At 38.4% G+C, this 25,819-nt stretch overlaps 1 protein-coding gene and 1 non-coding gene across 5 annotated transcripts in view; both read right to left on the bottom strand.

Moving 5' to 3' along the window:
• ANKRD45 (ankyrin repeat domain 45) overlaps nucleotides 1–25,819 on the bottom strand; it is a 57,692-nt gene that overhangs the window by 30,761 nt on the left and 1,112 nt on the right. For 2 of the 4 annotated variants that reach the window (XM_033197459.1, XM_033197461.1), the window contains exons 2-3: nucleotides 16,232–16,568; nucleotides 5,789–5,956 (exon numbers count right to left, since the gene is read on the bottom strand). In XM_033197459.1, coding sequence (XP_033053350.1) covers nucleotides 5,789–5,956; nucleotides 16,232–16,553 — 490 coding nt within the window. In that variant the 5' untranslated portion in view covers nucleotides 16,554–16,568. Of the gene's footprint in view, nucleotides 1–5,788; nucleotides 5,957–16,231; nucleotides 16,569–17,656; nucleotides 17,824–20,292; nucleotides 20,397–25,819 lie in introns of those variants that run through there. The other 2 variants (XM_033197460.1, XM_033197462.1) reach the window with 2 other exon arrangements.
• LOC117077092 lies at nucleotides 17,235–17,338 on the bottom strand. Its single transcript, XR_004434676.1, has one exon. It is a non-coding gene; the product is annotated as a small nucleolar RNA U13 (small nucleolar RNA).

A 25,819-nucleotide genomic window follows, 5' to 3' on the forward strand; every position in this document is an offset into this window, starting at 1 on the left:
CATATGAGTCCTTTGATCTCAGCTTTACATAGATGTTATTGGGGTCCCATGAGGAGTGCCAGATAAGTTTAAAGCATGGAATCAAAGAGCTACAGGATTTGAATCTACATTGTTCTGGTGGTTAACTATAAATCTATAAATAAAAATGTAGACTGGATAAACTATATTACAATCAGCAATGATTTGTAAATCATACTAGGGACTCCATCAAAGGGATAGCTGAGCAACTAAGACCTACCAGCCAGATGGCCTGGAAAAATAGAATAGCCTTAGATATGATATTAGTAGAAAAGGGAGATGTCTGCATCATGATTGAAACTCAATGTTTTACCTTTATTCCTAATAATACTGCCCCTGATGGAACTATAACAAGAGTGCTGCAAGGATTAACAGCCCTATCCAATGAACTTGCCAAAAATTCTGGACTAGATGATCCTTTTTCTAAAAGATAGAACATTGGTTCAGTGGATGGAAAGGGATTTTGACTTCAATTCTCACCTCATTAGCTCTTGTTATTGGTATACTTATTCTCACAGGCTGTTGTATTATTCCCTGCCTTCAAAGTTTTATATAAAAACTTGTCTCTGCCACTCTTACAAAGCTAATTCCTAACTTTCACCCTATTCAGAATGATTACTTCTCTTAAAAGGACGAACAGAGCAATTGAGTCAAGACATGTTAAACAAGTTTAAAGAGGAATTATAAAATAAAAGAGGGGGGAATTGTAGAAAATGAAATAGAGGTTCCTCTTCAAAGGGACATACCTCTCAGTCTAATTCAGAATAGATAGTAACCTCTCTTAGAAGCAAAATTTACTCAAAGACCCAAGCTAATATTCTTAAATTCTGCTAGCTATAATAAAGAAATCAATATACTCTGTTCTTAGCTCCACATTTTAGCCTAGATATTTGCCCTGGCTTGCCTGAACAGGTCCAAGCAAGCGTTAGGTCATAGCCTGTTCCTCTTTCCTTATTTGGAAGTGTTTTTGCCTCTCAGCATTCCGCAAGTTACTTCCTCTCTTCCTTTGTTCTCCTCTGCCTTTGCCTCTTTTGGGAAGTTCTAAGTTGCTAGCCAATCAGGTCGAGTACAGAATGTGAGGTCCTGTTCCAGCCAATGGAAACCGGACACAGCAGTAGGATGGACGCACCAGATTATAAATGACCCTGTCTCTTTTGTTCGTGTGTGCCCACGTGGCAAGACTGCTAGTGAGCAGCACCCTTTCTGCAGAAAGTAAACTAGCCTTGCTAAGAGATCCTTTGTCTCAGTGTTGATTTGTGTGACTCCGACCACCTGTTCCCAACATACACTATCACTGCTACATGTTTAAGTATTTTGTTATTTTCAATGTGTTAGATTACTAATCATTAACCAATGTATATAACAGAAGCTTAATTTAGTGTTTCAATAAATCTCTGATAAATAATAGCTGAGATTTGTCTTATTTTCCCGAGAATTTTTTTTTTTTTGAGACAGAATCTTATTGTGTCACCCAGGCTGGAGTGCAGTGGCTCCATCTTGGCTCACTGCAACCTCCGCCACCCTGGTTCAAGCAATTCTCCTGCCTCAGCCTCCCGAGTAGCTAGGATTACAGGCTCCTGCCACCATGCCCAGCTAATTTTTGTATTTTTAGTAGAGATGGGGTTTCACCATCTTGGCCAGGCTGGTCTTGAACTCCTGACCTCAGGTGATCCACTCGTTTTGGCTTCCCAAAGTACTGTGATTACAGGCATGAGCCACTGCACCCAGCCTTCCTGAGAAAATTTTATAACCACAGAAAGACTTTTAATTTCCTACTTCAGATTGCTAAAATAGCATGGAAATATTAAAGAATATATTAATTTTTTAAGTATAAATGTTTTCATTTTCAGTATAATAAATGATGAATTGTAGATTAACTTTTTTTAATTTCAGACTTTTGTTGATAAGACAATTCAATTTTTTAAACTATGGTTACAATATTTTTCAAAGAACAACTAGGAGATAGGCCTGAGACTGGGACAGATGATTTGACTTAAAATATCTTGAAAAATCCTAGAAAAATATATCTATAACATATCTGCTACCATTATAAGAGAGGAAAAAAACTTTTCAAAACCAATCCTTGAAACAGCAATAAACTTTACAGTTTTATAAGTAGCGGAAAAGAATAGTACCTGGCTTGGGCTACTATGGATTATGAAAGGTTTATTTTGCTCCACTTTCCAGACTCCCTTTACCTCCATTCCTTCTTAGCACAACGTTGCCCACCTTCACATTTCTATAAATGTTTGCTTCATACCTTCAGAGTTCTGAAATGTTAGCTAATTCCCTCTAAAAGAACATTAATATATATTTATTTTAATGGTGAACTATTGAAGACTTAAAAAATCCCCTAACCTCTAAAACCCAAGGAAATTTATCTCTACTAATGGAATTTTCAGCCGAATGGAGAAGACTATTTGGGGTAGGGATTTCTGAATCCTTTAAGTTTCCCCAGGTAACTCCTACTCTAATCACTAGAAGAAACAGAAGTGATATACATTCTTGATAAGACTGAATTAAATAAATGTTAAATTTTATGTTATTTATGTTTCTGACATTCCACAGCCACATTACTATGAAACTCCATTCTGAATAAGACTGAATTAAATAGTAAGGCTGAATTAAATAAATGTTAAATTTTTTTTTTTTTTTTTTTTTTTTTTTTTTGAGGCGGAGTCTCGCTCTGTCGCCCGGACTGGAGTGCAGTGGCCGGATCTCAGCTCACTGCAAGCTCCGCCTCCTGGGTTTACGCCATTCTCCTGCCTCAGCCTCCCGAGTAGCTGGGACTACAGGCGCCCGCCACCTCGCCCGGCTAGTTTTTGTATTTTTAGTAGAGACGGGGTTTCACCGTGTTAGCCAGGATGGTCTCGATCTCCTGACCTCGTGATCCGCCCGTCTCGGCCTCCCAAAGTGCTGGGATTACAGGCTTGAGCCACCGCGCCCGGCCATAAATGTTAAATTTTATATTGAGTTATTTATGTTTCTGACATTCCACAGCTACATTTCTATGAAACTCCAATATTAATTTAATCATTGATCTGGAAACACAATACTAGTTTGCTTTTTATAGTTTTCATTTCCTTTCACCACTAAGACATATTAGGTATAATTGCTCCAAGAACCTAAGGATGGATATTAACAGATGGATAAACAGATGGATATTATGTCCTCTTGAGATTGAGTTTAAATACTAGTGTCCCTACTTGAAACCTATGTGACCTTGGACAAGGTGCTTAAATTCTCTATACTTCAGTTTCCTTCTCTGAAAAAGGGGCCAAATTAAACAGATGGATATTATGAAGAAGGAAACCAATAATACCTCACACCCATAAGCCCCAAAAAACTTCTCAGAAAAGTTACAGCAAACTTTGTCCTTGAATTGTGATTTTTAAGTACTATGGGTCATCTTTCAAAAATGGATTTTAAATTATGGAATGTGGGCTGGGCATGGTGGCTCACGCCTACAATCCCAGCACTTTGGGAGGCTGAGGAGGGTGGATCATGAGGTCAGGAGTTCGAGACCAGCCTGACCAACATGGTGAAACCCTGTCTCTACTAAAAAATACAAAAATTAGCCAGGCATAGTGGCGCATGCCTGTAATACCAGCTACTTGGGAGGCTGAGGCAGGAGAATCACTTGAACCCAGAAGGCAGAGGTTGTAGTGAGTTGAGATCACGCCATTGTACTCCAACTGGGGCAACAAGAATGAAACTCCATCTCAAAAAAAAAAAAAGAAAAATTATGGAATGTGAATTGCACCTAAAATTACTAATCATGGGGGGATCAATTGAATTATTTGCTATTTGTGTTTTCCTTTTACTTACAGATCTAATCATAAAAATAAAAGATATTGACATAAGATTGCTTATAGAAAACAGTTCAAGTGGACAGTTAATTATACTCTACAAAGCACAATTCATCTCTTTCTTCCCAAATGTGTTTCCTTCCTTTAATTTCCTTATTTATATTAACTATTCTAGTCCCTTCCTCATTCTATTGATGAACATGCACCTTACCACTACCAGCTGAATCTTCCTCAAGATCACTTTCATCCTCTTCCTGTTCTTTTTTTTTTTTTTTTGAGACGGAGTCTTGCTCTGCTCTGTCGCCCGGTCTGGAGTGCAGTGGCCGGATCTCAGCTCACTGCAAGCTCCGCCTCCCGGGTTTACGCCATTCTCCTGCCTCAGCCTCCCGAGTAGCTGGGACCACAGGCGCCCGCCACCTCGCCCGGCTAGTTATCCTCTTCCTGTTCTACATAAAAATTTTCAGTGGCTCCCAGAATAAAATAAAAACACCTTAGCCAAGCATTTAAGGGTACGGTGTAATAAAAGCAGCAGCATTTTTCAAGTGCTGACCACATGCCAGGTATTGTGGTAACTGCTTTATATCATCTCATTTAATTTTCACAGTAATCCTCAAAAGATGGGAACTATATTATTGGCCCCCTTTTCAGAGAAGGAAACTGAAGTATAGAGAATTTAAGCACCTTGTCCAAGGTCACATAGGTTTCAAGCAGGGACACTAGTATTTAAACTCAATCTCAAGAGGACATGTACTTAACCCTTTTATTATTCTACCTATGTTATAGCCTACCTGTGGAAACTATGACCCACTGCTCAATAAGGCAATCTTGTCACCGTCCTCCAACATGCCACTTTCACTCACAGCTCTAAGATTTTCCTCATGACCTTTCCCTTTATATTGCATATTCAAATCCCATCCATTCTTCAAGGCCCAGCTCAAGCCCAGCATGCTCTGACTTCCTATTCTCCCACCACCCTGTAGCACGGAATACCTGCTCCGCCAATTTTAACCTTTAATCACAGCCTTTCTGATATTTTTAAATAATTGTTGAATGTGTCCATAACTTATAATCTCCCACCTAACAAATATCCAGAGTACAGGAACAACCAATGGTATCTACAGCGATACTATACTCACAATGGGAATTCAATAAATGCTTGCTAAAAACAGAAATGCAGATAGCCTTGCAAAACAAATGCTGTGAACTTCATAAGCACTAGCTTAGTTACAAAAGTACATCTTCCTGAAATCTCTTTAAGCTATATTTTACAGGGTTGTGGAAGTATATATGCAAAATATTAGCAAAAGACAAAATAGTACTGTTTTTTGAACTTTGTGTTGAAGTATAACTTATAAACAGAAAAGTACAAAACCTATGTGTACAGCTCAACGAATTTTCAAAGAAACATACCCATGTACCAGCAACCAGATTAAGAAAAAGAACATCACATCCCAGAAGCTCCCCCATGCCATAAGGGTAGCTACTATTCTGACTATTAGCACTATAAATTAATTTAGCCTAAATAAACCTTTCTAAAATTATTGTTACAACCTTTTATATTTGAGGAATCAAATATATTACTCAAATATGCTATTTTTTAAACATTTAAGACATTTAAGAAATAATCCACTTTGCCTGAGTCTCTCAAAAAATGGCCTTGAACATATATATTGAATATACAATAATCTTCTTACAGAAATTATTTTCTCATAGAAAATTATTGGTGAGACAGAAGTTGGTAAATCAACAAGCTTCCAATATGTACAGTTACTAATAAATACAATGTTTATGGCCAATAGCAAAATAAAGAAAGAGGGGGAAATTTCATGTATTATTGTCAACTATGACTGTGGTTGTATCTACAAATAAAACACTGTGAAAAAAGGTGACATATCCTGTAACTCATAGGAGAAAAACTCATCACATCAGTCAGTTTGCTAACCCCTTGTGAGCTTCCTTACCTGCCCAGTCCAGGAATTCAACACACTCAGTCTGAGAATATCTAGCAGCAACATCTCGAGCCCTTTCTTCCCGGAAGTTCAAAGCTTCTATATCAACATCCAGTTCTACCAGTGCTTTCAAAGTTTCCAAACGACCCCAGGCTGCAGCACAGTGTAAGAGTGTATACCCTAACAAATGGAATGAAGATGGTGAGATCAAACAGACAACACTGTTTTAGGCTAATTTACGTAGTGGAAGATCATAATGGTGATCAAGTATTGAACAATTACTATGGGCCAGGCACTATTCTGTCTTACATATAGAAAACTCATTTAGTTTTATAAAACCACTATGATGTCAGAACTATTACAGTTCTCATTTTATAGACAAAGAAACTAAAGTCCAGGTGGGGTAAGAAACTTGCCCAAGGAAACATCCCTGGCAAACAGTAAATGACGGATGCAAGATGCCAACATAGATTGTCTGAAGCCTGAGCTCTTCAACATCATGGGAGGAAGATGGCAATCTTCCTAATGGTCATCTATTCTAAACACAACTGGACTGTGATTTTAAAGAATTTTTATCAAACTCTAACCACTCTAGTATTGTTAGCACAATTATACAAATTACTAAAACTGTGTATACCTTAGGTTTGGAAATTCTTTTAATTAAAGCTAAAATTATGGCCTATCAAATTAGAAAGTCATTTCTTAGACTTTCTCAAGTGACTGCCATGAGGTATAATTGTAAACAAGAAGGATATGGAAGGCATCTTTAAATTTTTTCAGATTGATTTTTAAAAAATTAAATCAAAGATCATTGTTTGAACTTGCCCACAAGGATACTTCTTTTTACTGCAATTCACTTTATTGCACAGAGGGACAATACTGTTAAGCTTTCTAGAGGCTTCCTGGTGTGATAAAGGGATAACCCCAGTCAATCCCTTAATCTCTTGTGTCTAAATACTCTATTTTTTCAGACAGGGTCTCTCTCTGTTGCCCAGTTTAGAGTGCAGTGGCATGAATAGCTCACTGCAGCCTTGAACTCCTGGGCTCAAGCAATCTTCCCACCTCAGCTTCCTGAGTAGCTGGGACCATAGGCTCATGCCAGCATGCCCAGATCATTTTTTTTTTTTTTAGACAGTCTTTCTCTGTTGCCAGGCTGGAATGCAGTGGCACGATCTCGGCTCACTGCAACCTCTGTGTCCCGGGTTCAAGCTATTCTGCCTCAGCCTCTGGAGTAGTTGGGACTACAAGCATGCCCCATCACATCCAGCTAATTTTTGTATTTTTAGTAGAGATGAGGTTTCCTCATGTTGGCCAGGATGATCTTGATCTCTTGATCTCATGATCCACTCACCTCAGCTTCCCAAAGTGCTGGGATTATAGGCATAAGCCACCGCACCCAGCCGATAATTTTTTAAACATTTTGTAGAGACAGAGTCTCAGTATATGGCCCAGGCTGGTCTGGAACTCCTGGGCTTAAGCAGTCCTTCCCTGGCCTCCCACAGTGCTAGGATTACAGGCATGAACCACCGCAACCAGCCACTCTGAACTTTTTGATCCAACTTGTCAACAGAAAGTTGTAGAGTCATATACTCAGTTTTTTCTCTGAAGCATGCTTTTCTGAGAGTGAATCTTAATTTTCATGTCTTTGCCATATGGACAGGCTTGGAATTTCCCAAATTATCGTTTTCTCAATTTATTTTTCCTCTGGTATTTTCCTATAAGCAGCAAGAAGAAACCAGGAGCACCTGCAACACCAAGCTTAGGAATCCCCTCTCTAAATAAGGTTTCATGGTGACATAGAATCAGAATGAAGAAATAGAATATTTTAGAGTGTATCATCAAATCTTAATAGAGTATACACCTATTCCCACACATTGGAAAATACCTACCAAAAAGATGGCAATATTCATGTCAACCTGTCACAATACTACCTTCCTTGAATAGTGTTAGGGACACACTGCCAAATACTGATTTGGGTCTCTCCTTTTCCTTTATATACTGTTTTTTTAAATATTACTATTATCCTCATTTTTATAGATGAAGAAACCATAGCACAGAAAGGTTATATAATTTGCCCAAGTCACATAGTCAAGTTAATGGAAAGCTGGGGTTTTAACTCAGGTAGTCTGGCTGTAAAATCCATGCTGTTAACCAATTTATTACAGAACCCTTTTGTAACTTGATTTTTGCCTCAATATTTTTCAGAGTTATCCATTTTAATACCCAAAGAGCTAATTCATTCATTTTAATTATTGTGTAATATTTCATTGTATGAAAATACCACAATGTATTTATCTACCCTCCTATTATTTATTTCCAATGATTAACTGTTATAAGCAAGGCTTGAATAATCATTTTTATACTTACATCTTCTTGTAAGCATGTGTGAGAGTTTCCCAAAGACATATCTCTAGAAATGGAAATTAGGATCATCAGGTATGTCCATTAACAACTTCATATAAATGTTCTCAAAAGTGATTATATCAATTTATGCTCCCTTCTCAGAGTGAAGGAATTCCCATTTCCTACATCTTCAGTAATGTTTAATACTGTCAAATATTTAAATTTTTCTGAATCTGATGAGTCATGGTAGCCCATTGTTTACATTTGCTTTTATAGTGAAGTTAAACATATTTTCATTTATTTATTGGCCAGGAGAGTTTCTCTCCCATAAATTGCATGTTCCTAACCTCTGCCTATTTTTCCATTGGGTTGAATTCCAAGCCTATTAATTAGTAGGCTGTCTTTACATAGATATATCCTTTGTGGCTTATTTTGTCACTTTGTTTATGAAACCTTTTGGGCATAGTTCAAAATTTAGATAGATAGATAGATAGATAGACTGACAGAGAGATATTTTCCCTTAGTGGTTGGGTTCTTTATATCTCAAGATACTCTGTGATGTCTCAAGAATATAGCAATACTCCTCTATTTTTCAGAAAGTTTAAAATATTTTGCTTTACACATTCATGTCTTACAATCACCTGTAATTAATTTTTATGTGTGGTAAAAAGTAGGTACATATCAACCATTGTGGAAAATAGTGTGGCGATTCCTCAAGGATCTAGAACTAGAAACACCATTTGACCCAGCCATCCCATTACTGGGTATATACCCAAAGGATTATAAATCATGCTGCTATAAAGACACAGGCACATGTACGTTTGTTGTAGCACTATTCACAATAGCAAAGACTTGGAATCAACCCAAATGACCATCAGTGACAGACTGGATTAAGAAAATGTGGCACATATACACCATGGAATACTATGAAGCCATAAAAAAGGATGAGTTCATGTTCTTTGTAGGGACATGGATGCGGCTGGAAACCATCATTCTCAGCAAACTATCACAAGGACAGAAAACCAAACACCGCATGTTCTCACTCATAGGTGGGAATTGAACGATGAGATCACTTGGACACAGGAAGGGGAACATCACACACCGGGGCCTATTGTGGGGAGTGGGGAGGGAGATGGAGAGCATTAGGAGATATACCTAATGTAAATGACGAGTTAATGAGTACAGCACACCAACATGGCACATGTATACATATGTAACAAACCTGCACGTTGTGCACATGCACCCTAGAACTTAAAGACACAACTCTTGTTGTGTCTCTGCCAAGCTTTGGTATCAGGATGATGCTGGCCTCATAAAATGAGTTAGGGGGGATTCCCTTTTTCTGTTGATTGGAATAGTTTCAGAAGGAATAGCACCAGCTCCTCTTTGTAACTCTGGTAGAATATGGTTGTGAATCCATCTGGTCCTAGACTTTTTTTGGTTGGTAGGCTATTGATTACTGCCTCAATTTCAGAGCCTGTTATTGGTCTATTCAGTGATTCAACTTCTTCCTGGTTTAGTCTTGGGAGGGTGTATGCGTCCAGGAATTTATTCATTTCTTCTAGATTTTCTAGTTTGTTTGCATCATAGTATTCCCTGATGATTGTTTGTATTTCTGTTGGATTGGTGGTGACATCCCCTTTATCACTTTTATTGCATCTATTTGAGTCTTCTCTCTTTTCTCATTAGTCTTGCTAGCAGTCTATCACTTTTGCTGATCTTTTCAAAACAACAGCTCCTGTATTTGCTGATTTTTTGAAGGGTTTTTTATGTCTCTATCTCCTTCAGTTCTGCTCTGATCTTAGTTATTTCTTGCCTTCTGCTAGCTTTTGAATTTGTTTGCTCTTGCTTCTCTATTTCTTTTAATTGTGATGTTAGGATGTTGATTTTAGATCTTTCCTGCTTTCTCTTATGGGCATTTAGTGCTATAAATTTTCCTCTACACACTGCTTTAAATGTGTCCCAGAGATCCTGGTATGTTATGTCTTTGTTCTCATTGGTTTCAAAGAACATCTTTATTTTTGCCTTCATTTCATTATGTACCCAGTAGTCATTCAGGAGCAGGTTGTTCAGTTTCCATGTAGTTGTGGGGTTTTGAGTGTCTTAATCCTGAGTTCTAATTTGATTGCACCGTGGTCTGAGAGACAGTTTGCTGTGATTTCAGTTCTTTTACATTTGCTGAGGAGCACTTTATTTCCATCTATGTGGTCAATTTTAGAATAAGTGCAATGTGGTGCTGAGAAGAATGTATATTCTGTTGATTCGGGGTGTAGAGTTCTGTAGATGTCTATTAGGTCTGCTTGATGCAGAGCTGAGTTCAAGTCCTTGATGTCCTTGTTAACCTTCTGTCTCGTTGATCTGTCTAATATTGACAGTGGGGTGTTAAAATCTCCCATTATTATTATTATGTGGGAGTCTAAGTCTCTTTGTAGGTTTCTAAGGACTTGCTTTATGAATCTGGGTGCTCCTGTATTGGGTGTCTATATATTTATGATAGTTAGCTCTTCTTGTTGAATTGATCCCTTTACCATTATGTAACGGCCTTCTTTGTCTCTTTTGATCTTTGTTGGCTTAAAGTCTGTTTTAACAGAGACTAGGATTGCAACCCTGCCTTTTTTTTTTTTTTTTTTTTTTTTGCTTTCCATTTGCTTGGTAGATCTTCCTCCACCCTTTTATTTGGAGCCTATGTGTGTCTCTGCACATGAGATGGGTCTCCTGAATATAGCACACTGATGGGTCTTGATTCTATCCAATTTGTCAGTCTGTTTCTTTTAATTGGGGCATTTAGCCCATTTACATTTAAGGTTAATATTGTTATGTGTGACTCTGATCCTGATATTATGATGTTAGTTGGTTATTTTGCCCGTTAGTTGATGCAGTTTCTTCCTAGCATCAATGATCTCTATAATTTGGCATGTTTTTGCAGTGGTTGGTACCGGTTGTTCCTTTCCATGTTTAGTGCTTCCTTCAGGAGCTCTTGCAAGGCAGTCCTGGTGGTGACAAAATCTCTCAGCATTTGCGTATCTGTAAAGGATTTTATTTCTCCTTTACTTATGAAACTTAAGTTGACTGGATATGTAATTCTGGGTTGAAAATTATTTTCTTTAAGAATGTTGAATATTGGTCCCCACTCTCTTCTGGCTTATAGAGTTTCTGCCAAGAGATTCGCTGTTAGTCTGATGGACTTCCCTTTGTGGGTAACCCAACCTTTCTCTCTGGCTGCACTTAACATTTTTTCCTTCATTTCAACCTGGGTCAGTCTGACAATTATGTCTCAGGGTTGCCCTTCTTGAGGAATATCTATGTGGTGTTCTCTGTATTTCCTGAATTTGAATGTTGGCCTGCCTTGCTAGGTTGGGGAAGTTCTCCTAGATAATATCCTAAAGAGTGCTTTCCAACTTGGTTCCATTCTCCCAGTCACTTTCAGGTACACCCATCAAATGTAGATTTGGTCTTTTCACATAATCCCATATTTCTTGGAGGCTTTGTTCTTTTCTTTTTACTCTTTTCTCTCAAATTTTGTTCTCTTGCTTTATTTCATTAATTTGATCATCAATCACTGATACCCTTTCTTCCACTTGATCGAATTGGCTACTGAAGCTTGTGCATGCATCACGTAGTTCTCCTGCCATGATTTTCATCTCCGTCAGGTCATTTAATGTCTTCTCTACACTGTTTATTCTAGTTAGCCATTCGTTTAATCTTTTTTCAAGGTTTTTAGCTTCCTTACGGTAGGTTCAAACATCCTCGTTTAGCTTGGAGTAGTTTGTTATTACCAACCTTTTGAAGCCTACTCTGTCAGCTCATCAAAGTCATTCTCTATCCAGCTTTGTTCCGTTGCTGTCGAAGAGCTGCAATCCTCTGGAGGAGAAGAGGTGCTCTGGTTTTTAGAATTTTCAGCTTTTCTGCTCTGGTTTCTCCCCATCTTTGTGGTTTTATCTACCTTTGGTGTTTGATGTTGTTGACCTACAGATAGGGTTTTGGTATGGACGTCCTTCTTATTGATGTTGATGCTATTCCTTTCTGTTTGTTAGTTTTCCTTCTAACAGTCAGGTCCCTCAGCTGCAGGTCTGTTGTAGTTTGCTGGAGGTGCCCTCCAGACCGTGTTTTCCTGGGTATCACCATCAGAGGCTGCAGAACAGCAAATATTGCTGCCTGATCCATCCTCTGGAAGCTTCATCCCAGAGCAGCATCTGCCTGTATGAGGTGTCAGTTGGCCCCTACTGGGAGGTATCTCCCCGTTAAGCTACATGGGTGTCAGGAGGCAGTGTGTCCATTCTCAGAGCTCAAACCTCATGCTGGGAGAACCACTACTCTCTTCAGAGCTGTCAGACAGGGACCTTTAAGTCTGCAGAAGTTTCTGCTGCCTTTTGTTCAGTCATGCCCTGCCCACAGAAGTGGAATCAACAGAGGCAGCAGGCCTTGTTGAGCTATGGTGGGCTCCACCCAGTTCGAGCTTCCCTGGCTGCTTTGTCTACCTAATCAAGCCTCAGCAATGGTGGATGCCCCTCTGCCTGCCACGCTGCTGCCTCGCAGGTCAATCTCAGACTGCTGCTCTACCAGTGAGCAAGGTTCCATGAGCATGGGACCCCCTGAGCCAGGCACGGGATATAATCTCCTGGTGTTCCATTTGCTAAGACTGTTGGAAAAGCGCAGAATTAAGGCAGGAATGTCCCATTTTTCCAGGTACTGTGTGTCATGGCTTCCCTTGGCTAGGAAAGGGAAATCCCCTGACCCCTTGTGCTTCCCAGGTGAGGCAATGCCCACCCTGCTTCAGCTCACCCTCCATGGGCTGCACCCACTGTCCAACCAGTCCCAATGAGATGAACCACGTACCTCAGTTGGAAATGCAGAAATCACCCGTCTTCTGCATCGATCATGCTGGGAGCTGCAGACTGGAGCTGTTCCTATTTGGCCATCTTGCAATGGACTCATGTCTTACAATTATTTTGTCAGATTTATTCCTAGTTCCTTTATCATTTTGTTATGAATAAGATCTTTATTTTTATCACATTCCCTTGTTGTTGATGGTATATAGAAAGTTACTGATTGGGATATTGGTCTTATGTTCATATTCCTCCTAAACTCTCTTAGTACTAATAGTAGATTCCCTTGAATTTAAGTCTATGTACCTATGAATAATCAGAGTTTTGTTTCTTATACTCTGATCTTTATATCCAGTAGTATGCTCGTAAATGTATAACTAATTACCTGGAGAGAAAAGCCCTGATTTGTATCATTAGCCAATTACTGTGATGTATGGCCCAACATGGCCAATTTCAATAGCTATCAACATGACATCAACCAATTCACAAAAACTCTGAAATTTTAACAATCATTCTTCAGAGCTCATAAAAGCTGGCTCTAGCACAATACTGTGTTATTTCTCTACCCTTCTTACTGCTCTTGCTGGAAACTCTATTATAATGATAAATGGAAGCCATAATAACAAATATCTTAGTCTTATTTCTGATTACAAAGAATGTTTCTGAAAAATTCAATGTTGGGTAAGTTCGCTTCAGGTTTTTGATAGACAGCCTTAAGGAAAGTTTCTTCTATTCCTATTTCCCTAAGAGCTTTCATCACAGATCAGATGCAGTGGCTCATGCCTGTAATCCCAGAGCTTTGGGAGGTCGAGGTGAGAGCACTGCTTGAGTCCAGGAGGTAGGGAGGCTTGTCTCAAACTCCTGGGCTCAAACTATCCTCCCACCTTGGCCTCCCATAGTGCTGGGATTACAGGTGTGAACCACCATACCTGGCTCTAATGATTTTTTTTTAAATCTTACTTTTTTCTGTGTTAATGTTCTATGTTTTCAGTTCCAAATATTATTTATGCTGTCTCTCTCTGATTAATATTATCAAAGGTCAGCTGGGTGCGGTGGCTTATGCCTGTAATTCCAGCACTTTGGGAGGCCAAGGCAGGTGGATCATCTGGGGTCAGGAGTTTGAGACCAGCCTGGCCAACATGGCAAAACCCCCTCTGTACTAAAAAATACAAAAATAAGCCAGGCATGTTGTTGCATGCCTGTAATCCCAGCTACTCAGGAGGCTGAGGCAGGAGAATTGCTTGAACCCAGGAGGCAGAGGCAGTAGTGAGCCAAGATTGCGCCACCGTACTCCAGCCTGGGTGACAGAACAAGACTCTGTCTCAAAAAAAAGAGAACGACAAAAAATATGTGTGTGTGTATGTGTGTGTGTGTGTGTGTGTACATATATAAAATCAAATGTTTTTCAACTGTCATTTTCACTGAACCTGATTTTGGTATTGTCAATCCTTTCCTTTCCATCTATTCTGTTTTCTATTTTCTTTCTTTCTTTGTTTTCTTTCTTTTTTTTTTTTTTTTGAAACTGAGTCTTATCATGTCACCCAGGCTGTTCTTGAACTCCTGACCTCAAGCAATCCTCCTGCCTCGGCCTCCCAAAGTGCTGAGATTATAGGTATGAGCCTCTGCACCTGGACTCTGGCCTATTTCTTTATTTTCAACGCCATTAATGTATTCAATTATTTTTCTTTTACTTTCTTTGGTTACTCAGTTGTTCTTTTTCTAACTTCTTCAGTCAAATGCTTTGTTTACTAATTTTTTTATGTTTCGTATATTCTAATATATGTATTACACTAGAATTTTAATTTTAGTTGTATCCCATGGGTTCAGACATGGTGATGCTGTTGTCACTTGAACATTTCATAATTTTCATTATGTCTTCTGTGACCAATAGATGATTTAAAGTGTGTTCTTGGTTGGGTGCAGTGGCTCACACTTGTAATCCCAGGACTTTGGGAGACCAAGGTAGGTGGATCACTGGACGTCAGGAGATTGAGACCAGCCTGGCCAAAATGGTGAAACCCTGTCTCTACCAAAAAATACAAAAATTAGCCAGGCGCGGTGACCCATGCCTGTAGTCCCAGCTATTCGGGAAGCTAAGGTGTGAGAATTGCTTGAACCTGGGAGGCGGAGGTTGCAGTGAGCTGAGATCATGCCATTGCACTCCAGCCTGCGCAACAGAGTGAGACCCTGTCTCAAAAAATAAAAATGAAAATAAAAAATAAATAAGTGTGTTCTTGCTTTCAGTTTTCAGCTATCTTTTTGTTACTACTTTTTAATTTTATTTTGTCATAGTCACTGATCAAAGACTATATGCTATAGATTCTCTGACAGTTGTTAAGACTTCCTTTATGGCTTAACATACGATTAATATTTTTTAAATGTTCCATGTGAGCATGAAGAGAGTGTATATCCTTTCTTTGCTGAAGATCATGCTGATGATCTTTTTTTTATTTTCTACCATGACCACATATTATATTTGCAATCTGAAAAGGTAATTACTGAATTTAAAAAGCTAATTAGATGATTGCTAACAATAAATCTTCAAGGGAAAGAGATAACAGTAAATTATTACACATTTACTATATATCAATTTACAATATGCCAAGCACTAAAATATTTATTTTATCCTATTTAATCCTCATTATACCCTGTAAGGAAAATATAATTATTGTCCCCATTTTGCAGATGGAAAAACAGAAACACAAAAAGATCAGGTAACTCACCAAGTCACACAGTTAATAAATAGTGAAGTCTATGTTCTAAAATACTATACTATGTAATATCAACATTGACATTTACGGCCGGCGCGGTGGCTCAAGCCTGTAATCCCAGCACTTTGGGAGGCCGAGACGGATGGATCACGAGGTCAGGAGATCGAGACCATCATGGCTAACACAGTGAAACCCCATCTCTACTTAAAAAATACAAAAAAACTAGCCTGGCGAAGTGGCAGACGCCTGTAGTCCCAGCTACTCGGGAGGCTGAGGCAGGAGAAGGGCGTAAACCCCGGAGGTGGAACTTGCAGTGAGCTGAGATCCGGCCACTGCACTCCAGCCTGGGCGGCAGAGCGAGACTCCATCTCAAAAACAAAAACAAAAACAAAAACAAAAACAAAAAAACACATTGACATTTACATGTATACACATGCATATACCCATATAGATGTATATACACATATATGTAAAGTATAAAACAGGCACATCAAATATATCTAACCTGAAATATATTACATGGCATCTTTAGGTCATCATAAGTAATACTGATGAGAGAAAAAAGAAAAAAATACCTCTGGTGGTTTTTTCATTCAGATTCACACCGTATTTTGCCAAAGCTCTAATCACATCACTTTGCCCAGCCATGCAAGCTGCATACAACAAATTTCTCCCAACGATGTCTTCTTCTAAGAGAAGCTGCATGGCCTGTTCATGATGAGGATTCTCAGGATCCTCAAAAATCTTCTGCAAACCCTCTACATCCCCTGTGAGAGCAGGTTGTAAAAGGGGGTTCCTGGGGCCTGTTTCCTCTGGTTCTTGGACTTCTTCATCTTCCTCTTCTTGCTGTGAGAAAAATTCTGAACTCTCTGACTCTGGAGGTCCTTCTGACTCCATTAACTCCAAAAATACCTGTGACCAAAAAAATTAAAAAGTGATAAAAATCTACTCAAACACATCAGTATTTGTTTATTTATTTGCTCAGTCAACTGACAATATAGATGGTATAAAAATACTTAACTAGTTGAAAACAACTATAAAGTAAAATACTTCAGCAATTCCATCAATAAAGTTTATTGTGTACCTATTACGACTAAGTACATATAACACGGCTCAAGTATATACTAAAATGTTAAATATGTGAAATAAATAATAAATTCAATAGAAACAGAAGAAAGAGATCGTATGATCTAAATTCATTAGGAAGAGATTGAAAAAGAATGTCTAAGAGACCCACCTGCCTAAATAAGGGTCCCTGTATGAGAGAAGTGAGAAATATAATTGGGTTTCTGGAGCCAGATTATAAAGACTTTAAAAATTAGGCACCGACATCTAAACAGAATTCATTCGCTCAGTAACACATACTGAAAGCACTGTATAAATTGTGAAAACCAGAATCAGATTTATTTCCTACTCTCAACAAGTTACTATTTCAAGGAAAAAAATATGAAATGCACAAAATAAGTGTAATAAAAGGTGACAAGTAGTAAATACCATAACAAAAGAAATGCTATAAGAGTTTAGAAGGGATAAGATTAATTCTAGATAAAATTATTCAAGGATGTCTCTTTTTTTTCACATCAGACAGGAAACGTGCCCATGTTGTAACAAGGTTTGAAGGAGGTACCTCTCAAACATGAGCATGAAAACCCAATAATCACACCTATGAATTACAAAAGGATCTAACTAAGGATGTCTTACTAGTGCTTCAGTCTGTCAGAACACAATATTAAACTGGGAAAGATTCAGAGAAGAGTACCAGAGACCCTTCATACATACAAGAATGTTTGTGGCATCACTGTTCACAACAGCAAAAAACCCAGAAGGGAAAACCAATGTCCAAGAAGAGGAGCATAAACTGGTATATTCACACAAAATGGTATATAACTGTTAAAAGAAATAAATTACAGTGGTATACCATACGGTAGGCAGCTTCTGACAAGGCTCCCAATGTCCCACCCCTGCCTCCTGGTATTCATACCTTTGTGTAATTTCCTCACCTTGAATGTGGGTTGGACCTAGTGACTGGCTTCTAATGAAGAGAATACAGCAACAGTGAGGGGATGTAAATTCTGTAATTCAGTTATAATAGACTGTGATTTTGTCTTGCTGATATTCTCTCCCTTGCTCTTCTCATGCGCTGTGATGGAGAAGGCCACCTTTCAAGGAACGAGGGTGATCTCTGTTCAACAGCCAGTAAGAATCAAAGCTCTTAATCCAATTCCATAAGGAACTTAATTCTGCCAGCAACCACTGAGTGAGCTTGGAAGTAGATCTGGCCCAGTTAACCTTGAGGTGACTATGGTCTCAGGCAACACCTTGATTATAGCCTCAAGAGAAATCCTCAAGTAGAGGATCCAACTAACCTGTGCCTAGATTCCTGACCCACAGAAACTGTAAGATAATGAATGAGTGTTGTTTTTAACCTAACAAGCTTGGGGCTAATTTTTCACACAGCAGTAAGACACAGAACAATATAAATGAATCTTATCAAGATATCACATGAAAAATATAAATCCAAAAGATTTTATATATATATATATTTTTTTTTTTTTTTTTGTCAAGTGAAAAGTAATTGAACAGACTTTTTAGGAATACAAGTAGATGCAGTAACACTACACAGAAAAAAAAAGACAAAAAGCAAGATTGAACACAGATTCAAGATCATGTTTACCAGGGTGAAGGGTAGTGGGAGAAGACGAGATGCCGGAAATGTGATAAAGGGAATCATATGTTTAGTAAAGAATATTAACATTTAAGCTGAGCCATCAGGAATGGGCAAGACTGTCATTCAGAAGTCAGAAGGAAGGAAATTCCAGATGGAATAACTAAGTTAAAGCACCAAAGCAAAGATCACAGGTATTTTTGGTAATGAGCATGTTGGCCAATTTGGTTAAGTATAAGCCACTCAAAATAAGCAAAAAGTTTCCTCTTAAAAAGAGCCTGGGATTGCATCAATAAGTCTGAACTTAATTCTGTAGGCAACTGGTAGAGCAAGGAACAATTAAGGACAGTTAGCTGAAGGTTTTAGTGCTAGGAACTAAGTAGGTTTCAAGGAGATTGGTCTGACAAGCCTGAGTGACACAGATTAGAGGAATAAGAGACTAGAGGCAAAAAAGAAAAATCAATTAGACAGTTATTGGAGAAGTCTAAATTAGTGTGAATTAGGGCTTTAATTATTCACTCATATAATTCAGTATTTAATGGATTCCTTCCTCTATGCCAGGCACTATGCTAGATCCTGAGGATTCAACAAGTTAGGAAAGATCCCTCCTATCATGAAGCATATATTCTGATTGTACACAGGCAATAAAAAATAAAACAAACATGATAATTTTAGACTGTTATAAGTGTTTCCAAGGAAATAAACATGGTGAAGCACTAGGAAATAACAGGGAAGTGAAGAGAAAAAACTTGAAAAAGAAAAATCAAGGTGATATTGAAGTAGGACTGCAGAGAATGACAAAGACTATGAAGGCCACAGGAAAATGGAACAGAAATCCAAAGCAGGGGTTAAAGGCCAGAGAGCAAATATTTTAGGCTTGTGGGCCCTCTGTCTCTATTCTAACTACTCAACTCTGCAGTTGTTGCTTGAAAGTAGTTATAGACAATACACAAATGAATGGGTGTGGCTGTGTTTGAAGAAAATATTATTTACAAAACAGGTGGTGTTCCACAGGCCATAGTTTTCTGACCATGCTCTTAAGAAATAACAGTCCTAAAGAGTGCTGAAAGAAAAGAAAACTGTCATTTACTTCTACAGTGAAGTAAAGAAAATAAATAGGATAATAGTTGAAAGCTCATTGTGATATGCATTTTAAATTGGTAGAATATTACAATCTTCTCTATTACTACCCTACATTAATCCCTTCCTTCTATAAATGTGTATAATGCTTATAAACCATTAGGAATTCTTGGCTGTAAATAATAGAAAAGCCAAATAAGATTGACTATTTAAAAGTAGGAGATTCTTTTCACACATAATGAGAAATTTAAAGATGGAGATGGTTCAGCAGCTCAAAAATATAGATCCAATCTCTTTCTATCACTCCATCATAGTTAGTGTGTAAGACTTTCATCTTCACAACTCTTGCCTCATGTTATAACTCCTGGAATCTCATCTTAATTCATGACAGGAAAAATGGGGAATCCCCTAGAGGATACCAGTGCTCTCAATCCCTCCAATCCCTCTTAAGGGGAAAGCAAAACAAAAATCTTTCCTAACGAGTCCCAACAAACTTCCAGTTAATATCTCAAAGGCCAGACTGTACAATGTGGTGTGGCTACCCCATCTTTAAGAGGAGAGGGGGGAAAAAAAAGCATGTTTCTTGATTTTCCAGCCTCTATGATAGAGGCAAGCAAGGTAGACAGGGATTGGAAATGGGAGTTGAGTTACCCAATCAACAATGACTCAACCATAAGATTCGGTGCATGTCTTGTATTGAGATGGTTTAGTTCAACTCTTCCATTTTACAGAAGAATTATAGTGGAAACTTGTAATTCTTCGGTGTCTGACATCCAACTCCCCACCCTTCTAACACACACACACACACACACACACACACACACCTTCTTTAAAGCACGCCTATCTCAGTTTCAGATAATTCTAATAAAAGATATAGCTAACTTCCCACACCAGAAGATGAAGAAGCAGGATTCTTCTTTTGTCTCTCTCAGCACAAGCCTGGGGGCAGGTACATTATTTAAGCTCAGCCAATCAGGGGCTCCATCCCACGATCTTGACTCTTGAACAAGGGACACAAGAAAATGAGGCTAGTTGAAGGGCATTCATCACAAGTGACAGAAATAGCATGCTGATCAAACTTCCTGCTATGAAGATGCTGTGGTTCTTGTGGTCTCATCCTCCGCAGTTCCCTTGGTTTCCTCATTTTCAGCCTCCCAGTAATTACTAGTTGTCTTCCCCAAAATCTAATCTCCTTTTGTTTTGGAATAGAACCCCACCCTCTTTTCTTTTGGAATAGAAGCCCACCCTCTTTCTTTTAACAAGCCTTTTTTAAAACTGATCTTTACGGTGGAATAAGACTATTTTCCAGTCTCTCTTGTAATATTGGTGTTGCCACATGCTCAAATAGTAAGCGATAAGATCTAAGCAGATATATAGACTGCAAATTCCAGGAATGCTTAATTCCTTCTCACTGGATTTCAAGCATAATAGCTGGAGCTTGAAAGGATAATGGTTGGTCTCTTCAAATACATATGTATTATTTTATATCTTGTATAAATTATTTCTGTTATAATACATAATATATATTAGTTTATGACATTTCATTTTAATGTTATATGTAAATATATGTAACTTCTATCAATAGAGTGACCACATAATTTATTGATCAGTAACAATGGACAATTTTATCATGGATACATTGCATATATGGCTATATTTTTACATATATATTTCTTTTTAAAACAAAGCAATATTTCTCTTTACTACAGGTAACATATCACTGTTTTTTGTCCCATTTTATTTTTTTAAAACTGGGTGCCACCTACTAAATTGACTGCATCACCCACTAAATGGGATGCAACCCACAGTGTGTAAAAACATGAGTCTCGAATAAGCACTATGGAGACTATACCAGGAAATCAACAAGAAGAACTCTAACAGAAGTTAAACAGCTTGTGTTTATGGTTAATAGCTTGGGTGACATATGTCCCGATGTATGCAGGACATTTCCCGTTTTATCTGTTTTCCTGGTATAATTTTTAATAGCATCTACTTTCACTCTCAAAAGTGTCCATTATTATTAGACAATAATTTTGTCACTCTATTAATAGTAGTTGTAATCTTTTGAAACATTTCTGCTAAAGATATCCATATTCAAACCTTGGAGAATAGAGGCAGGATGTGTTAGGAATGGCTTTCACTGGCACACCAGGGACCCAGCCATGAGACCTTGAAGACACTGAGAAATTCCTATTTTTGTTTCACAGGTATTCCTGTTATGAGACCTAGAATAGCTTTACATCGCCTACATTCCAACTACCCAAATCCTATTTAGGCCAAGCTATAAACCCACTTTCTTCCTAAAACTTTCCTTAATTCCTCTCTTGAGTGCACACTGGCCTCTCAATATTCTGAACTCCAAAGGCCATTGTGTATAGTCTACACAATACAACCTACCAAATATGATGTTATATTATTTTTTAATTGTTTCAAGTATGTAAGACATCTATCCAATTAGGTTGTAAACTTGCTGGGGGCAGGAATGAAGCTTTACATTTCTTTGTGTTACTTTCACACTTACTACAATTCTTAACAAGTTGTATATATTCAATAACTCTTAAAGTCAAGCTTGCAATTCCCAGTGCTTTTTTTCGTAGCCAAGAGCAACGGGTTTTGGAGTCAGAGAGACTTGGGTTCATAATCCAATCCTGCAATTTATTAGCTGCATAATACTGGGCAATTTACCTACTGTCTTGTAGGAATAACACTAGAGTCTAGACTATGATTGTTCTAAGAATTAAAATAAATTAAATGATGTACATGCCAAGCACTGGCGTCAAAGTCTTTAGCTGGCTCGCTACACTACACGGAGGAAATATCAAATGATCTCCCGCAATACTTTGAGCCCTAGGTTTTATTTTCCTTTTCACCGTAGGGGGTCTAACTGGCATTGTACTAGCAAACTCATCACTAGATATCGTATTACACGATACCTATTATGTAGTAGCTCACTTCCATTATGTCCTATCAATAGGAGCTGTCTTTGCTATTATAGGAGGTTTTATTCACTGATTCCCCCTGTTCTCAGGCTATACTCTGGACCAGGTCTGCGCCAAAGCCCACTTTATTATCATATTTGTAGGTGTAAATATAACTTTCTTCCCACAACACTTCCTTGGCTTATCCGGAATACCGCGACGCATTTAGTAAATACAAGCTACCATTATCATTATTAGGTCGTCATCAAACCTCCAGCAAAATCATCCATGAAGCAAAAGAAAAGATGGTAATGCTACTATTTATTTTCTTTCTTTTTTAAAAAAAGAAAACAACAATAACAACAACAACAACAACAAACAAGTTCTTGCTATATTGGACAGACTGGTCTTGAATTCCTGGCTCAAGCTATCCTCCTGCCCTGGAACCCAAGTAGCTGGGCTCACAATCTTCCTGCCTCCACCTCCCAAGTAGCTAGGGCTATGGGCCCATGCCACCAGGCCCAGCTCTTTCTCTTTTTTGAATATTCCATAGTTTATTCCTATGCAGGGTATGAATAAATACTTTTCTACCCTACCACCACCAGACACTTGATTACCAACATATCATTCCACATCTAGAGATCAGTCTGATCCCAGGTTAATTCAGAGATATGCAGACAAACTAGATCAAATCTTGAACTATGATTTGGGCCAGAATACTCACAGCTACTCTTGTTATACTCTTGAATGGAGCTTAACTTCTATATCAGCCTAGAACCAACATAATTAGGGCAGTGGTTCTCAAATTCTTTGATCTCAGGGCTCTTTACAGTCTTAAAAATTGAGAACCCCAGGGAATTTTTGTTTATGTGGATTATATCTAAATTAATATTTATATAAGAAATTAAAACTGAGGCCAGGTACAGTGGCTCACACCTGTAATCCCAGCAGTTTGGGGGACTGAGGTGAGTGCATCACTTGAGTTCAGGAGTTCAAGACCAGCTTGGGCAACATGCTGAAACCCCATCTCCACAAAAAATACAGAAAAAAAAATAGCTGCGCATGGGGGCACATGCCTGTGGTCCCAGCTACTTGGGAGGTTGAGGTGAGAGAATCGTTTGAGCCCAGGAGGCAGAGGTGGCAGTGAGCCATGATCATGCCACTGCACTCCAGCCTGGATTACAGAGCAAGATCCTGTCTCCAAACAACAACAACAACAACAACAACAAAAAATAAAGTACATATTAATTCATCTTAAACACATTACCTGTTAACAAAAAAAAATATTTAGAATTCACTTTCTCTGCCTATTTTCAAGGAATAATGACAAGAAAAAAGTATGTATATGTTTAGTACAAACAGAACCATCCATGTTTTTTCCAAATATTTTAGATCCAGGGCTGGTTTAATCCACAAATACAGAGGATTATATATATTGTATTGATTCTGTTTCTCTGAAGAACTCTAATATGAATAGCATTTTATTTTTATTTTATTTATTCTTTTTTTTTTTTTTTGAGGCAGGATTTCACTCTGTCACCCAAGCTGAGGTGCAATGATGCCATTACGTCTCACTACAGCCTGAACTCCTGGGCTCAAGCAATCCTCCCAACTCAGTCTTCCAAGTAGCTGCGACTATAGTTGCATGCCATCACACCAGGCTAATTTTTTAATTTTTCTGTAGAGACAGGGGGTCTGGCTATATTGCCCATACTGGTCTCAACCTCAAGCGATCCTCCCACCTCAGCCTCCCAAAATGCTGAGATTACAAGTGTGAGCCACCGTGCCCAGCTGCAATTCACATTTTAGAAAACTCCTATTGGCCATGTGTTGGCCAACAACTTCCCAATACTTTCATGATGAGATCAGAGGTGATATTAATGAAAGTGGGCTTTTAAAAATATTACAGCATGAAACATGTTAACATTTGGAAAATTGATATAACTAAATGAAGCAACATTTTGCTAATGACTGCTTTTCTCCTTTACACAATCAGCTTCACTCCCCCTGCCATTTGCCATTATGTTACAATATCAAGCATGGGTAAAAGATCCAAAGTATAAGACAGATCAACAGATTTTAATGTAACACAGTATGAAAAGTTCATTGACATGGCTTCAGATTCCACACTGCAAGTAGCTTTTAAGAAACTACCACTTGTGGCCGGCTGCAGTGGCTCACACCTGTAATCACAGCATTAGGGAGGCTGAGGTGGGCAGATCACAAGGTCAGGAGTTCAAGACCAGCCTGGCCAATATGGTGAAACCTCGTGGCTACTAAAAATACAAAAAAAAAAAAATTAGTCGGGCATGGTAGCAGGCACCTGTAGTCTCAGCTACTCAGGGGGCTGAGGCAGGAGAGTCCTTGAACCCGGGAGGCAGAGGTTGCAGTGAGCTGAGATTGCCCTACTGCACTCCAGCCTGGGGCAACAGAGACTCCATCTCAAAAAAACAAAAAAAGAAACTACCACTTGTAGAGTTTTGGTGCAGTCACAAAAAATGTGCACAATTATCTGAAAAAGCTATTAAAATACTCTTCCCTTTTCCAACTATATATCTATGTAAGGAGGAATTTTCTTTACACATTTCAAAACAACTTATTGCAGCAGATTGACTGCAGAAGCAGACTTAAGAATCTGTCTCCCATTAAGCCAGAAATTAAAGACATTTGCAGAAATGTAAAATAATACCACTTTCTCACTAATTCTTTTGTTCTGGAAAATAGTTATTTTTATGAGAAATACATAATTTATGTTAACATGTGAATTTGTTATTTTTTGAGGAATTAATAAACATTTTTTAAATCCTCAGTTTAATTTCTAATTCTTATAATATATCTAAGACTGTATTAAAAGATACAACTCACATAAAGGAAAGCTCTTTGGGATTATTTTTTAAGAGTAAAATGGAGTGCTGAGACAACAAAGTTTGAGGGCACTGCCTTTGGATATACATGAGACCTAGAAATAGGGAAGTCTTGCAGGATGCTTGCTCTACTCAATTGCTATAGCAGGGCAAGGAGGCTTTGCAGGGAGGGAGGGCTGTGGTGCAAACCACTCCAGTTAAGGCTGAAGGGAAGTCACAGCAGGAACTCAGCACAACTGAGTGAGCCAGGGAGCTCTACTGAGTCCTGACCAAACCAGGAGATACATGTTCACAAGGTATATAAGCCAAAGGTTAACCAAGAACCACGAAAGCCCTAGGGAGCACCCGGTATACCAGGAACATCACCCCCCCACACACAGCCAAGGGAAGGCAAAGGGACCCTGACACCTCCCCATAACTGATTCCATGAGCCATCCACATGCATCCACATAGCCGGGGGACCATCTCAAGGAAAGAATCCAAGAAGATACCTGAGAACCTAAACATTTGTATATAACAGAAATTAAGCACTACCCAAAGAATTCAATTCTAGATTGAGCTAAACTTTAAAACCAATTGGACAGTTAGATTCTTTCCTAATAATCATAAGTAAATGCTCATGAAAGGAACTAGATC

The sequence above is a fragment of the Trachypithecus francoisi genome, unplaced genomic scaffold (genome assembly GCF_009764315.1).
Source record: "Trachypithecus francoisi isolate TF-2019V2 unplaced genomic scaffold, Tfra_2.0 Lachesis_group5, whole genome shotgun sequence".
NCBI lineage: Eukaryota > Metazoa > Chordata > Mammalia > Primates > Cercopithecidae > Trachypithecus > Trachypithecus francoisi.